The sequence below is a fragment of the Colius striatus genome, chromosome 5, assembly GCF_028858725.1.
Source record: "Colius striatus isolate bColStr4 chromosome 5, bColStr4.1.hap1, whole genome shotgun sequence".
NCBI lineage: Eukaryota > Metazoa > Chordata > Aves > Coliiformes > Coliidae > Colius > Colius striatus.
In genome coordinates this window covers 34,105,496-34,122,918 of record NC_084763.1, presented here as the reverse complement: position 1 = coordinate 34,122,918, position 17,423 = coordinate 34,105,496, and the positions used below count along the sequence as shown (strand labels likewise).

The window sequence follows — 17,423 nt, the reverse complement described above, 5'->3', positions numbered from 1 at the left end:
GAGACAAACCTGTTGCCTCATACTTTTCCTCGAAGCCAGACAGACACAAGTGATCCTAATTTGGAAGTGGCCATGAGCCACGGATTTCTTTGTCAGAATATGAGACTGGGGGATAAACCACCCTATTGTCTGTCCCAGTGACTCAAGCTGCTGAAAGGTGTCTTCCAAATCTATGATTTTATGCAGAAACAAAGCTGCAAGTCTGTAACCAAACCACTGTTCTACTGCAAGTAATTATACCATGGCCCAGCCCAGTAGCAGGTGTGGGATTATGAACCTGGACACGTGTTGGTTTTCATGCTAACAAGAAGAATCTAGTAAACTGTGAAGAAATATATAATGTATGTAAACACTATTTTTTGTAGACTGTTTGGACTCTACCAGTTTGCATTGGGCACCACTTGGGCATTGAGTTATTCAAAGTAGAGAAGCAGTGATATTACATGAGTTTCATCTCCCCTGAAAGTTAACCTGAAAGTTATGCAATTCATAGACAGTTGTGCAGGCTCTCAGCAGTTAGCTTAGAAAGACAGACACTTCAAGAATTGTCTGGGAATACTGGATAAAAGAAATTTTGTTCATGAGGGCAGTTTCACGGGAATAGTGAAAAGTCTAAAAAGACTAACCAGTAGTAATATGTTTGCATGTGGTATTACTTGTGCTACCAATAGTGCTTTTATATATAATATTTTCATTAAAACAACTCAGTAATTTATATGTAACAAATAACCTAATAACTCTTGAACAAACATGATACCTCTGTCCATCAGTTTTTTTACAGTTAGATCTAATCTATAGCGAGCAGATGTTAAAAGAGTCAACATAATTTTTTAATTTATTGCTGCGTTACAAGTTGGAAGTAGAAACAAGTTTTTCTCTGTTGCAGTGCATGCTCAGTACATTGGATTCTTTACCATTGTTTGGATAGATCTGTGTAGTACTTAGTTTTGGAGATGAGGGAATAGCTGATGTAGCACATCTGATTTACTTATATCCTCAGTAAAGTATTCTAGAAGTAAACTTTCAAAAATGAAAAAAACTACCCAATGTAATACAATGTAAATCCTAGAAAATTTCAATTCCAATGTCCTAATAATTTAAGAGTTATCACTATCATCAGAATGCCTCAGTCAGATGAACTAAAATCTGTATAAAGTCATATTGCACACTGAGGAGATAAGAATTGATTTTTAAAACACCTGTTAAGCTTGCTAAGAAGCAGGACAAGCATACAGGAGGGTAGAAGGAAAAGAAATGTCTGCACAAAGAGTTAAGGTTTGGTTTGTTTATCACTGTCTGAATAGTATCAATTTAAGAGAGAAAGAAATAGGACCAGCAGAAATATAGAGCTATCTTTTTCAGGCAGTCAGGAAATTTGCATTTGTGGCAGCAAGAAAAGGGATTTCCAAGGCATAGTCCTCCCTACAGTGCTAAGGGGGGTACTGCATGTCCCTGAGGCTCCTGTCCACCAAGGAGGCTGTGTCTTGCCTGCAGTGAGTGCAGGTACATCATCCTGCTGCGGCCCAGTGTGGGCTACACAGGAGGGAAACCACTGTTGGGAAGGTGCTTGAATTAGGGTATGCCTGAGGAAGTGACCTCCCTGCCTGACAGGCACCTTGGGGGTGGAGGTAGCTCTAGCTACAGCTTTTGGGTCACTGCTGTGACCCAGAAGGCTTCTTCTCTCTGGTTAACAGAAGGCCATGATTTCTCATCTGCGATGACTGCTCTTGTCCACTTGGCAACATACTCAGTTGAACACTGTGCATTTTGCCAGCTATGAAAAGTGTGTGCCTGTGTCCCTCAAATCCAGTCCCTTGTGGTCATAGGCATTGGAGCTGGTAAATCTAATAGGGTCTGCTATTCAACCTGTTCCACTTCCTTCTGAATGAAGCATTTATCCTTACTTCTCTAAAGATATTTGGTAAGAAAGATAAGGCAGCATGGTAAAAGAAGAGAGCTGCAGAGAACACAAATACCTCAATCCCTCTGCCTCCTCCGCTCCGGAGTAAGGAGACCTCGCCCATTCTGCTCAATGTTAGAGAAGGAAGGCAAAGCTGTACTTCCATGTCCTCAATCATGAGAGAAAGCATCACCATTCATCATCATCATCTGAGGTGATTGCTTATGGATACATATGGTTCTGTTTCCAAATTGAACTTCTAGAAACTTTGCTCTTGGAGCTGCAGAAGTAACAGGCTTACAAAATGGCATCAAGGACAGAAACCCAACAAAGTGAAGTTCTGAGTGTTTTGCTAAATGCAACCTGGGATCACAAAGTTGGGCTGGGCTTGCTCCCTGCTGGGGCAGCTGCTGCTTTTAACCAATGCTCTGTTCCAAAATGGAAAGGGAGACAAAGTGAAAGAAAAAGGTATGGCTGCCACAGTGCAACTCGCATGTTCAACTCCACTCTATGTGACTGCACCAAATTAATCCTGACCAAACACACTGTGCAGGGTGAGTGAGGTGAGTAATAAACACTTTCCTGCCACAAACCCAACAGGCTGTGTACAGCACAGGGCAGTTGTCTGTTCTTCCTGCTCCCCCTTGCAAATCTGTCTTGTTGGAAGGCTATTACATCTACAATAGATTTACATATTACATCTACAATAGAGTTACATATTACATTCCTATAAAATTTGATTCCTAGCAATTTCAATGTGACTTGGAACTATTTCAGAGGGATTACACTAAAGATTAACCTGGATAAAATAGATATATAAAACAAGCTGGAAGGTAAGAGGTTCCAGAAGAATTTCTTCACTGTGAGGGTGACAAAGCACTGGAACAGGCTGCCCAGATGGGTTGTTGAGTCTCCTTCTCTGGGGACATTCAAAACCCACCTGGAGAAGTTCCTGTGTGACCTACTCTAGGTGGCCCTTCTCTGGCAGGGGGGTTGGACTAAATGATGTTTCGAGGTCCCTTACAAGCCTTGAGATTCCATGACTCTGTGATTCTGTAAAACTGTGCATGTTGCCTGTATAGGTGAGTATAAACCAGTGTTCAGAGCTTGATAGACAGGAGTGGATGAGATAATGAATGTCCTACTGTCACTGGTGTTAAAGCAGTAGGTCTCAGTATGTTTTCCAGACAAGTTGATTTGTTTTCATGCATTATCACATTGAGTATGACAGTCATTGGAGAATGAGAATGCTACAAGAGGCAACGGTTGTTTATTGAAAAGGACACATTTGTCACAGCTTGTAAAGAGGGTTTCTGTTTGTTGTTGGCTTTAAGACACTAATTTCCTTTCACAGGATAGAGCTTCCTCAGGTGGGGGAAGAAGTGTGGGAAGCCTTAGATAACAAACAGAACAGATTATCAGAGTGGTCCTTTCTTCTTTCAGAACGCAGAGTCCCATGTAGTAAGAACTGATCTAAGTTCATCATTTTATTCCAGGACATGGCGTCAAACAGTATCTTAGCCATCAGCAAGCTGATACACAGTGGTTCTGCACATCTCAGTGCAGCCCAAAGAAACACAGCATGAAATCCTTGTTTTGGAAGTCCCTGAAGATACTGTATGCCAAAAATACATACTGAGGTGGCTTGAAATCACAGAGATTTAATGGGAAGGAAATCCAACAGGCGCTGCAGTTTTCATCTTGTAAAATCATTGTTCTTCAGGATGAATTTTCTGTTTCTCAGCAGAAAATCTAGCTGTATTTTGTTTAATAGATATAAGTTACCACAGGAACTAATGACTTCTGAAACAAAACCTGTCAGACTTCTCAGGACAGACAAACTTGGGCTTTTGGCCACTTGTAAGTTGCAACCACTTCCATTAGCAGCTGAAAAACATCTAGTCACCCTCATGATTTCTTGTCCCCCTATTTTATTAAGTCCCAGTGTCCCAATCAGTCACCTGCAAAGCAAAGGCTGGCTACCCACTGTTTTGATGCTGCAGTTGTAATACATGCTGGGAAACTCAACTACTTTAGGAAAGCAGCTCTAGCTAAACTAGGACATGTTGAGCTGCTGCCAGGCCAGGGAAACAGTGCTGACTGACCAGGATGCAGGCAAAAAGGCTGACAGAAGTGCTGAAAAGGAGGAGAGAGATGCTAGGTGAAAATACTGGATCCAGAAGACCACAAATATTGTTCCTAAACAGGACAGCAGAGACAACAGCAGGAACAGAGGAGGCTTCTCCTAAACAAGAATACTGCACAATTCCCAAATCTGCAAGTTTTAAAGTGTGACAGAAAGAGTAACTGTCATACGCACACATTGTGGGCTGGATTCTGTGGCACACATCTGTACGTTAGGGAGTGATTTGCACTCAGCTATACAAGCCACAGACCTTGACATTAATAAGCATTAACAAGTGGACTGAGGTGCTGTTCCATAGATGGCTTCTAGTGTTACTTGGAAGAGTGCTGTTGTAGAGGTGTGATTAGTTCAGAACAAGTCATCGGAGATAAGCAGGCAAGTGGAAAAGCTGGGAAGCTTGGGACCAAGCTTCTGTCTGGGAACTGAACCAACTTTGGCCAATTCTTTTAAAGTGCTTTGCTGGCATCTTTTGTGCAGATAGCCCAAATAGTTGAAGTAATTGTCCACAGAGAGGGAAATGGAGGTCAAAAACATGCTTCCAGTTGACAGTTTCTCCTGTCAGAGAAACTGACAGCCTGTTTCTGCCAGACAAACTAATCAGCCTGTTTCTCCATCATGGCCCTGCTGCAAGACTCCTTGAAAACTATGACACTGTACTGAAAAGAGGTCAAGACTAAGTGTGTCAGAAAGAAAAAAAAAAAAAGTCACAGAAGAGAAGACTTGTGCCCACTGCATGTCTCAGGGATGTAAACTGCTGTAAAGATTTGTAGGGTAAGTCTCAGAGTATTCCTACAAGAGATGGACACACTGCCATACAATCTCACAAATCCTTTAATCCCTCCCGTCCAATGCCTTCTTCCTCTGGGAACAAGTGAGGTTCCTTCATCAAAGTTGGGATACAGGTTTGAATCCCCTCAAACTGGGGCTGATATTCGAAATTTCCATCCTGTAAGGTGAATTCTCTAATCGTGGATGACTTGATTTATAAAGAATAGAAATATTGATCTGTCTGGATGTTACTACAAATGGGATACAGCAAAATGCATGCCGAGTCTGATCCAACCTGGAAACTCCTCTGTTTCTAAACAGGTAACAAGCTCAAGAAAACCACTGGTTTTAGCTAATAGCACTGAGTAATTAACTCATATCTATGTAACAATTTCCTTACTTTCAGTTGAACATATGCGTTTTGGTTTAACCTTGTGGAAAATTTTTAGATATACATACCCTCATCCACAAATATTTAGTTTCATGGTGTTAAATTGCGACTGGTACATGGTGTCTATGCTGGATTTAGCACACTGTGGCATCAAGCACTGCCTATAAGCAACATGTCCTGAGGGTGGAACACAGAACTATATCTTCAAACAACAGTCTTTGTGGAGTTATACCTGTGTCTAATATTTCCTCAATTCTAGAGACATTTCTGTCCTTCATTTTTCCTTTCATTCGTACTTTTATATGTTCTCAAATTACTTCTCATTGTATGGCTGCTAGTATTTGTATGAAGGATTGAATGAACAATTGGAACTTGAGAGACTGAAAGAACATTATTTTCACTTATTTTCTTTCACAAGATGATATTTTCCAATAAAAATTAAACAAAGAATATGGTAATACATACTTCATGCACATATGCATTTTCTCTTCATTCTAAAAATGCAGAATTAAGTGATGAAAATTGTTTGGATTATAAACAAGTAGTTCATATTTTCATAAACTAGGTTCCATAAATCTATGGGTTGTGTTTATGTAAACATAAGTACATATAAAATATTTTACAAATCAAAATATATAAATCAGACAATGCAAAAGCTTCAAATATTTTAACTTCAGCCAAAATCTTTGAGATTTCACAATGCTGCAAAAATACCACTGGAAACATGCTCCCACTCAATGGCAGGAATGTTCTGAAGACTTCTTTCAAAAGATGAGATGATAAAAGAAATACTGTACCAGTTGGATCAAAGTCTGGAAAATAATCTGGGCAATTCTGAGCAGTGACTCTTCCAGCAGGCGTGTCATCCCAGCACAACCAGCCATCCCACGTTCGATTGCAGAACAGACCTGGACATTTAAGAGGAATCCAGTAGTTAACACACTCCTGAACCTGCTTTGCTCTAGCCTCCCAGGAATATCATCGTCTGCAGACAACAATGTTTTGGGTTTGCAATAAAAGCCCTTGTTATTGCTACACTTTCAGTGGCATTCAGGTGCCACAAGGTACTTGTTTTCGTTAACCTGTTCATTTTAAACTGAACTTGAAAGGTAGGCTCTGATCCTACAGATTCCTCTTTTTGATTGTCCTTCCATCCTTAGCTGTAAGCATGTACATGAGTGATACCCAAAGACCTTATAGACATCTACTTTTCATTTCATATTCTGCTGCTCAGCAGAAAATAAAGTTTTTAAAATGTAAAGGTAGGAAGGGCTTGCAAAGACATCTCAGCTAAAAGCACATTTGCAGAGCCAATTCCCTGTAAGGCTGTTGCATTGCTCAACACTAGAGCTCAGTGATGTAACTCCAGACTGAGTGGAGAAGGTGGGAGGCTAATCTGTAACAGGCAAACTCTGCCTGTTGATGTTGTCTTGGTAGTTATGCTGTGATCCTGTCCTGTCTCATTGGGGATTTATTCAAGTACATTAAAAAAACCAACCCTATAGTATTTATTTATTTTCCATTTAAAATGATTTTGTGTTGGGGAAAGGGTATTTATCATCATGACAGTCAGATCAAAAGGAAATATAGTGAGAAGATATTGCCTTTTTTGCTTTGGTCCAAAGAGTTTCAAAATTGCTGCTATGACCATGTAGGCTATATCAGGGACTGCAGAGATACCAGGGAAATATTAGACATATCCTGTCTGGCTCTGTAAAGTTGTACCACACACTGAGCTTTCCTGGGAACATCAGTATTAGACTCCACTACTGTTTGTGCTGAAAATGCATATCAAATATACTCCTCCAGCTCACATGTTGGGCTTTTCCTCTCTGAAGACATCCCTACAGTTCTCATTTGCATTAAAGGAATTTCCCATCTCATCTCATCCTCCATTTCAAGTTTTTAGTGAAGAGAATCTTGTTCCATTCCAGCCCTTAATGAAGCATAAATTTTGGAAGGCTGTAAAATTCAGTTGAAAATACAACTACAGTAGTGTTGGCATCATTCCTTTGTCATCCATTATCTTTATTGTGGTCTATAATTGAATTAAGTGCTGTGAATGTAAGAGTCCCCAGTAGCAGAGAGTAAAATATTTCCACCTTGAGCCTAGAAATAAAAGATGTTTTCTAACCCATAACCCTGTTCAAGTACTTGTGGGTTTTTCCCATTATTGGCCTGAATGAAAACCTGTTTGAAGGAATAGGAATCTCTATATTCATTGCAAACCATTTCTACATCAAGATCTGAGAATTTTAAGATCTAATTATTCCTTGAGTCTTACAGAACCCAGTAAAATATCTCTGGTAAAGAACTGTAGAAATATCTGTCTTCTTGTATTACAAAAAAATCCGTCATTATCTCCACCTGATCTATTAGGCTGGATTTTTTAATCACAATTTTAAAATGTATTTTCTCTTTAAACTCTGCCTTCAGTATCTTTGTTCTTTACTTGCATAAACCCGCATAATGTGTCCAATATTTTTTTCCATAGCCTGCTCATAACTTGTTCCATATTTTCTGTGAGAAACAGTGACCAGAATGCTCAATCCCAACCAGAAATGCTGCTTCATTTATACTGTCACTGTAGAACAACTATCACTTGTCATTTCCCCTTTTTTAAATCTTAATATGTGCTTTCTATTCAGTAAAGATGTGTCCTCAGTGCTTTATAAACCTCTTTTTGTAGTGTCACTGATGAATATGGAATACTTGGTACACCTGTGTTGGGACACAGCTATCAGTCATTACAAGAATGACAGAAAAATGAAACAGTGAGTGAAGCAAAGAGAATTACATTTATATTTACGAGATCATTGTTCACGATCAGATTTTTGTGTGAGCTTGCTGAAATATTCTGGAGAATGCCATTCCTAAGCAAGAGCAAGAAATATTCCAGAAGCAAAGCTGTGAGCTAGAGACATAGATGACAGGGTTACTGCCTGCAAGGGGGAAAAGAGTTAATTGTTCATCCTCTGGGCTCCTTCCAGGTTTTTTTCTTTCTTAGCACTTAAGAAGATATTAAGTTAATGTGAATTTGACTACTGCTAACTGCACCCCAAAGGTTAGTATGCAGAAGAATCTGTTTATAGGGATATAAACAAGTGTGATGATAGACCAAAAGTTTTTTTAAAAAACTTTTTTACCTTTTTTCTTATATGGAGGAGCTCTGTTCATCCTTTCATAGCATTTGAATTGCGAATCTATTATCTTCTGTCGTATCACTGAATTTTCGGTTACTACAGGCTCTAATGTAGGATCAGTGTAATTTACAGTAGAAGAAAGACTTGGAACCATTCTCTGTACAGAAAGGAAAAACTGTTAGATCATGTGAATAAACCAGGAGGATAAAAGATCAGAATTCTCTATTATATATGCTTCAAAGACCTTTATTTTGCACATGAGTTTACCATTATGATAGGCCTTATACTGCTTGCGAAGTAAATGCTGAACTTTTTATAGGTTTACCTGACTATAAACTCAGGACATTAAGCAAGTCTGTGAACCAGAGTGAAAATGAGCTTTCGTTAATTCTGTTCTGCATTAATCCTATAAAAAGAAACTTCTCTGCGTGCAGGTGATAGGAAAGGATTAGTTCCAGTGCTTCCCCAAGCTAAAGCAATGCTACTGTGGTACTTTTCTTGTATGACCATCTATTTTTCCCCACACAAAAAACAATACTAAACCAATCACAAACAAAGTCACTTGCAGCCTGCTTTAAAACTTAGGATTCTGATAAGCAAATAAACTTGATATTTTTAGTAGTGAATACAATTACATAGATCTTTAAGCAAGCATTTGTAGCTGCTCAAACAGAAAACATGACAGATTTGAAAGTTCAAATATCAGCTTACTTCTAACATTTCTACTTTGCTTTTTTTCTTGCACACCACAAGAATCTCATTAATACATTACTTTTTTTTCCCCATTTGCACAAATAAAACACCTTAGTAAAATACACAGCAAAACCACACTATGTTTGACTGAGTTGAAAAAAAAGCCATTACTTTATCCTGATACTTCTCTGCCAATCCATCTCAGTTGAATTTTTAATTTCTTAGACCTAATCAATTTTTTTCTTACTTTAATCTAGTCTCTTTTGATATAAACATTTTTATTTTCAACTGTATGCAGCTACTATCTGAAGACCGGAGGGCAGTGAAGACAGTTTATCTCATTGCACTTAAAGAGGTCCTTGTAATAAAAATGGAAGAATAAGAAGGAAGGTATCTTCTGTCAGAAACAATTTAATATAAATGTTCTCTATCTGTATATACACACATAAATATATACTTGGACAGTGAAGCCATTTGGATCATTTCATCTGGCCATAGAAGTGAAAAACTAATAATTTAGAATGCCAAAACAGGAAATACAGAAGCAAAATCAAACACTACAGATCACTCATTTATGAAAGTATCAGAGGGAGTAGCTGGAGATCATGAGAACCATTTAAAAATCATCCAAGCAATATCGTAAATCCAGCATGTAGTGTTAGAAAGTGCGGATGAGTTTCTTCAGAAACCCTCAGGTCTGTCTTAGCTCTTCATGTCCATATATAGCCACAGTACTTCTTTGAAGTGGTTCATGGGTAGTCCATGGGGTTTTGGGTTTGGAGATTTTTCCATTCTTGTTTTCACTAAAACATAATTTCCAAGCAGTTTGCATTCAAGAGAGGAATAATGGTAACATCAAAGAAAGGCAGGGGTAATTCGACAGCATCACCTCTGTTCTCACTGATTCTTTTGTTACTCTGGACCAGTTTGGCAGGACAACCATGTTTTGAAAGCATAACCATCTGATTATGCTTGGAAAACTTCACCAATTTTCCTTGCCCTGAAACAATGCTTTTATTCTGTGTTTACCTTCTTCTAAGGAAAAGGATGATCTGTTCTTCACATCCTTTTGACCAAAAAAATCAAAATACTTTCAAACAGATCAGAAAGAGTGGTGTTCCTGGCCATAAATACAGTTGCAATTTCATTTGCTTTATTTGTACAGAATAAAGCACAATGCAGACATGAAACAATTGGCTACATTGATAGACATTGCTGAAATTGTTCAGTGCTTCAGAACATCTTTCCCATATTCCTGTATTTCTTACTGTAGGAGTCAGGAAAGGGCAAAGGGGACATAAAGAAATTTCTAAGTCATTATTATTTTATCAAAAGTAGTATAAGCTTGGTCTAGGCTACATGAGGGGAAAGCTTAGTGTGTATCATGCTAATAGGAGAGGCTGGGAATGTCCCATGAGTCTCTCTGTGTCTGTCTGTGTGTGCTGTCATGGAATTAATGATTAGGAGTGACCTCTGCTACTACATTGTAATGATTATATCCAGATATTTTAGGAATTAAATTATCAAACACATATTTTCACCATAAAAAAGACAATATTAAATAATTTTCAACTGGTTACTATATATAGTACTGAAGAAATTCTGAATGTCCAGAATCCATTACTACACGTTAAAAATCCTTCCCATTCATCCATCAGTTACTTCAGATGGAAACACAAATGATGTTAATACAGTAAAGGAATGCTTCATTCATTTGTAAATATTCTTTATTAAAGAAAAAGAAATAATTCACAGTTTGATCATCAAGGTGTTTTCACAGCCTGAAAATGATTGGTATGATTTCTTCAGAAGAAAAGAATTTAATTGATGTCCCATGCAGCAGTTTAGCAGCCGTACATATGATGTCACTCCTAAAAGTCCAAGTAAATGACGTCATACATACGACCACCAAGCCACCACGTGACAAATGACTACTATAACAAAATGAGTTATTATTACAAAGCAAAAAATCAGGCTGCTGGGAATGCTGAAGTTCACTTTATATCTAGAATTTATAAAGGAATCTGGAGAAAACAATTTGGCTTTACTATTAAACTATATAAAAATGAAAGAAGAGTGCCCCAGTTTCTGTAAGATAGACACCTGTTATTAACTCATGCAAGACCATGCCCATTTCTGCAAGAGAGAATCCAGATAATGCAAGCATAAAATTTCTTCTCTTTTTTTCCCCCAAAATATTGGACATGATAAACAAGTATTCCCAAATATTTTTCTTCCACCATCAGAAAGGTTGAAGTATACTAACTGTTGACTATACATGACATTTAGGAAAACATATTTATATCTTTCCTTGCTTTATTTTTTCCCCTCTTTCCACTAAATACAGTAATTTTGAAACATTTATTGTTTAGCTCAGTCAAAATATATTTCATAGACTCATACAGTCATAGAATGGTAGAGGTTGGAAGGGACCTTTAGAAATCATCAAGTCCAATCCCCCTGCAGAAGCAGGTTCACCTACATCAAGTCACATAGGAACACGTCCAGATGGGTTTTGAAAACCTCCAGAGAAGGAGACTCCATATCCTAGCTGGGCACCACTTCAAATTTCAAATTCTGGATGCTCTGTTTATTATTGATTTTAATAGCTCAAACATTCATTTGGTAGAATTTTTTTAAAACTGCTATGTGCAGTTACCAGTTTGTGGGTCACTAAATTCCTGTCCTTCAATACATCAGATCTTTCAGTGAGAGCTCAGCATGATTTAGACTGGTTGCAGAGCCCTTCTCACTCTTTAATTATGTTTTAACTACTTTTCACAGCTGCTAGTGTTAGGATAGATATGAAAACAACTGTGATACCATAGGAAGGTCATTAGTGCATGATACTAAGTAAACTGCAATAATTTCTTACCCATCACAAATGTTCTAGGAAGCCCCTGGTCTCCCAGTGGTGCCAGATAGCAAGAAAGGCTCTGAGAAAGTATGCCAAAGAAGATCTCCAGCAGCTCTTCCGACTCAACAAAGCATGAGACCTGCTCTGGAGCAGATTCTGGAAGAACCGCTCTCTAAGCAGGAAAAATCTTATGCTTACAGTATACACAGACAGGAATTTTAGAGAGCAGCACCACCCTGCTGTGAGGTTCTAATGGGTACATCATGAGCAGTGCTCTCATCATAGTGGCATATGTTTTACTAATTGGCTTCTGGAGACTTGAACCTACCACAACTGTGTTCAAAACACATCAGTTTGTGCAGTTACCAAAAATTACATTCAGGCTTGCACATCATTAATCTTCTGTGTTTTGTGAATGGGAATTATTCACAAGCCTGTCAGAACCTGACAGAATGTACCAGACTGTGTATAGCTTAGTGACTGAGGCTTCGTAACAATTTGACAGATTCAGACTTAATGAACTTGTACAGTTTGGTTTTAACTCAAAATGAATTTATTTTAAAATAGAATCTTGATCTAATAGACCTAATTGAATTATAGTGTGGTTTTCATCTGCAGCATCCATTTTATCCTTACTGTTCACTTTGTGGTTGGCTCAGGACAACAAAATTGGAATACATCAGAAAAACTACTCCATCAATCCTCATTTACAAGGATAAGAACAAACTACCATTTGCAGGCACTAGATGACAATTCTTACTTGACAAAGTTGTGTGGAGAATAGAACTCTTTTCTCAATGTCCTGCAAAATTGATTGCTCACACAGGAAAGAGAGATAAGCTTGTTTCCTTCTCATTCTCTACAGTTTGATGCCCCTGGGCACACCGTGCTGATGCTCCATCTTTCTTGCAGAAAGAAATGTTCACGGAGATGAACTAATTGCTCCAGCACACAAGAACTCATGTACTTGAGGAAACAAATCCCAGTAACATTCTGTGGCTCTCAACAATTACCAAAAGCTAGAGAGCAACAGGAATAAAGTGTGTGACCACTGCAGTAGGGAATGAAGGAATACAGAGAGTGGAAGAGTGAAAATTGTAAGGAAATCTGTTAGGCCAGAAGTTGAAGAGCCATCCAGTGCAAAGATATCTGAAAGGAAGTCGACGCAGATCTCACTGCAGAATTTCTTAAAGAAATCCTAGCCCTAGAGTACTGCAGGAACGAGCACAGAACTAATGTTGCTCACATGCTATCATGGGTGAGAGACTGAAAAGATTTGCAGACAATAGGACAAGGATTGGCCCAGTCCTTCAGAATTGACTTACAAATCCATGCTCTAGGTCTGAGAACCTCAGACACTCAGAAATGCTGTTGTCAATTTTAGTTATCAGAATATTTACTGTCCTGGCACTTGATTGGGGAAGGAAAATAACCTGGAACTGTTCCTTCGGTTGGCATTATTAAAGGAAGAATCACTCTTTTTTTGCCAAGGCCTCTGGTAGGCTACGCAGATCAGCTGGTATTCAAACCCAGAAGAAAGCTGGTCTCTCATTTTGTTAGACAGATCTCTGACCATGAGTCAGTTCCTAGCCTATGCATTGCTACTTGCAGATATATGTGGAACAGATGGGAAAGGTCACAAATACCAGAATACTCCAACATACCCCAAGGCAGATGACTTCTGCTAGGCGTAAGGATGATTCCTCAAATAATTAACTATCTCTGGACAAATTCTTTTGAGTCCAAGATAGTAGAAATGTATTAACTCTCCTTTGTTCTTTATCCTGCTCTCCAGCTCTTCTTTGCTTGAGGGTCCTAATCCTTTACTATGAATTCAGTATTTTACTAAAGTGAGGTGTTTGCTATTCTCCTGTTTTATCCATGATCTCATTTAATTTTTGCGTCTCTTCATCATTCTCTTAGTGTTTTCTACTTGTCTTCCCTTCTTTTTATCCGTATAAATTTAAGTGGCAAACAGCACTGAGGGCAAGTTATACTCTTCTGAAACAAGAGGAGGGACACGATCCAACAAATAAATCAAGGAGAGCAGTCTCTACTGTTCCCCAGTGTGTCTTCTGTTTCTCTGAATTCTAGCCAGAAAGGACATGAGTTGATAAGGAGACACATATAAATTTCACATTCATGTGTTGGAAGAGAAGATAAGAAGCAGAGAGGCAAGACAAGCTAACCAACAAAATACAAGAAATAAAATCAAAGCTTTCCTCAGGAACATAAAGATAAGCAGTTAGAGAATAAGGCAGCATACAAGTTACTCATACCACACCGAGATGGAATGGTGTTTGTTCCCAGTAGCATCATTCAGACATATTATGACTGTTTTGTGATTGTGGATCTGGGCAGTGTTTTCATTTCTTACTACCTATAATGTCTACAATTTTATGATAATGGCTAATAATTTGAGGTTTCACAAGTAGAGATCAGAGAAAGCTTTCAACTTAAATAAAGAGGCTATTGTGGTTTAACACCAGTTAGAGGTATTCAGTCAGGTAAAAATTAATTTACTACACACTTAGAACAACAGTTACTCAGACACATTGCATACATTGAAATAACTATAATATTGATAATAAACAGTTGAAAGTAGCACTTGAACAGAATAACTAAACTTCATACTGTTATTTTCCATTTCAGTTGCTTTCCTAATAGCAGAGTAACTATAAACAGTGAAAAACCACACTTAAGTCAGTCTAAGTCTCACATAGCAACACTGAAGAAGTTCTCAAACACACAAGTTTGCATCGCATTGATACGTTGTAGCCTGTAAAACACAGAAATGAAAAATCACATGCTTTATCTTCTTCAAACTTGCAGTTCTGTCTCACCAAGATACTATGGTTTCAAGTTCAAATTTTCATGAGATATCTTATTGAGAAAATTTATTAAGGTTATTTTGAAATTTACCATGAAGGGAACTCATTCCTCCCCCTGTTCAGTACAGCAAATACAACTCAGACCACATTATTCTGAGCATCACCACAAGTTTAAATTTGGTAGGTGGCATGAGCAGTTTTGTTTTCTTATACTTACAATTAGAAGAATGATCAGTAAGAAGGAACTGTGGGTTGTTTTTTTCATTGTGGAGTCTTCCTGGACAGACATTTCGTAGCTGACCCTTCTGGGAATTAAACAACAAAACCAAAAGGAGTATTAGATTTTATTTTTTAAGATAAATTCCATGTCTTTGTATAAGACTTCAAGTGTGTGTGTGTGAAAGATCTGGTTTTCAGAGAAGTGTAATGGGAGCTCAAAAGGCTTATACTAGGCTCATCCTTATGGGCCTAGAGAAAGTCAGAGACTGGGTAACCTCTAGCTAGGTGAATAAGCACATGTGGAAAGGCAAAGAGAGAGAAAATGGGAACACCAATGTGAGATTACATACTCCCTAATCCAGCTAGTTTGGCTGGGCTCTGGATAGAGAGGTGGCAGTCTAGCCCTCAGGCTGTCAAGAATGACTGCTTCAGCCACATAAAGTACTGGATAGGCAGAGCACGGACACTGCTCCACAGGCTTTGAGGGAATTGATCAGTAGCTTTTTAGTTTTCTTTTGTTTTTCCCTAAGTTAACAATCAGCTGGCCTTTCTGGGAAAAATATCCAGGGGCCACCAGGTATCATCATATTGCTGAGACAGTTCAAGTACACAAAGTCCTTTGCATTACCACGTCATTTTTAGTTTTATAAAAGTGGAACTTCTGCATTAGAGGGAGAAACGTGGCTCTTGTCAAGACACGGTGTCTTCTGATGTCTCATGGACCGCTAGTGGTGCATGGCCTGAGCAACATGCCCATAGACAACCTTCAGTCACAGTAAGACAGTAGGTACTGACCCAACTTTATTTTTAAGACGGCTTAAAAACTAAGAGTGGGGTGTTTTCTACCTGGGCAAACAATCTTGTGAACACCCTATATATATTTGAAACCCAGAAATGTAATGGGAAAAAAGACACACAGAGTTACTTATATTTAAATGGAACTTTTTGTGTTCCAGCTTCTTAACATTATCCCTTGTCCTGTTGCTAGATACAGTTAAAAAAAGGGATGTCCCAGCCTTCCTGACACCCACCTTTTAGATATTTTTAAATGTTAATAAGATCCCCACTGAGTCTTCTCTTTTCTAGACTAAACAGCCCCAATTCCTGCAGCCTTTCCTCATATGAAAGATGTTCCAGTCCCCTGATCACCTTGGTGGCCCTGTGCTGGACTCTCTCCAGAAGTTCTCTGTCCCTCTTGAGCTGAGGAGCCCAGAACTGGACACAGGACTCCAGATGAGGCCTCACCGGGGCAGAGTACAGAAGGAGAAGAACCTCCTTTGACCTGCTGGCTACACTTTTCCTGATGGATCCCAGCATGCCATTGGCCTTCTTGGCCACGAGGGCTCATTGCTGGCTCATGTTTAGTTTATTACCAATCAGGACTCCCAGGTCTCTGTAGAGCTGCTCTCCAGCAGTTTGACCCCCAGCCTGTGTCAGCCTCTGGATGGAGGAACAGACCAGCATTTTTATGGCTCTGCCCCCATGTGATCCAAGTTCAGGTGTGACATGACAAGCAGTGCACTTAAATGCCCTGGATTTTCGTATTAGAACTATCCTTTTTGTACACAGACACAGCTGCCCGAGGACAGCTTGCATACAGCTGAAAGGAGGCTAGACAAGCCCAGAGCAGCCTCATAGAGAACATAGTTGCACTGGAGCCATCCTACCATTAACACAAGGAAAGGAGAAATCAGAAATGATCCTGATCCCTAGTACATCCTCATACTATGACCCAACCACTCATCACCTTTCATGACAGTACCCACAAAAGGTGCTCCTTCTAGCTGCTTTCTGTCTGCTCACTACCACCTGACTTGTGCTACCTCCACAACCTCTAGAGTCACACTATGAAGCAAGTCAGGAAATTGTTTTTCAGCTTCACACTTTTAAAATAGAACACATGTTTATCATTACAGATGGAGGAACAATAAATTCTAATCTCTCAAGCTGTTTTATGCATAGATATTTTAGATGGGTCTTCAGTGAAGATGTGCCAAGGTATGCATGAGGTTTTCATGAGATTATGCTTATTACAATAAACAGGAATTATAGATAATGTACTAATAGTTCTTGGTATCACTGGAGCTCATATAAAAATTAGTATTATGGAGATTTAATATGGTTTATAATGATCCTCCATTTTTTTTTATTTGCTGAAGTTCTCAAGCAGGTTTTGGGTGCTGTCCTGATTCCTGTTTCTATGCTACTTATCCTTTTATTTTACTGTGAGGGTGAGGGAGCCCTGGCACAGACTGCCCAGGGAGGGGTGGAGTTTCCTTCTCTGGAGGTCTTCAAGAATGCCTGGATATGTTCCTGTGTGACCTTTTATAGATGGACCTGCTTCTGTAGGGGGATTGGACTAGATGATCTGTAAAGGTCCCTTCCAACCCCCATCATTCTATGATTCTATAACTCTATTAAATTGTTTTAATGGCTGTACTGGTTTTGTCTGGGACAGAGTTAATTTTCTTCACA

The 17,423-nt window shown here is 38.9% G+C and overlaps 1 protein-coding gene across 1 annotated transcript in view; it reads right to left on the bottom strand.

The window, feature by feature from the left end:
• CALCR (calcitonin receptor) overlaps nucleotides 1–14,994 on the bottom strand; it is a 60,191-nt gene extending 45,197 nt beyond the window's left edge. Inside the window, exons 1-3 of the mRNA XM_061997125.1 lie at nucleotides 14,947–14,994; nucleotides 8,352–8,505; nucleotides 6,003–6,113 (exon numbers count right to left, since the gene is read on the bottom strand). Of these exons, the coding sequence (XP_061853109.1) occupies nucleotides 6,003–6,113; nucleotides 8,352–8,505; nucleotides 14,947–14,994 (313 nt within the window). The remainder of the gene's footprint in view (nucleotides 1–6,002; nucleotides 6,114–8,351; nucleotides 8,506–14,946) is intronic.
• Nucleotides 14,995–17,423: the final 2,429 nt, after the last annotated feature.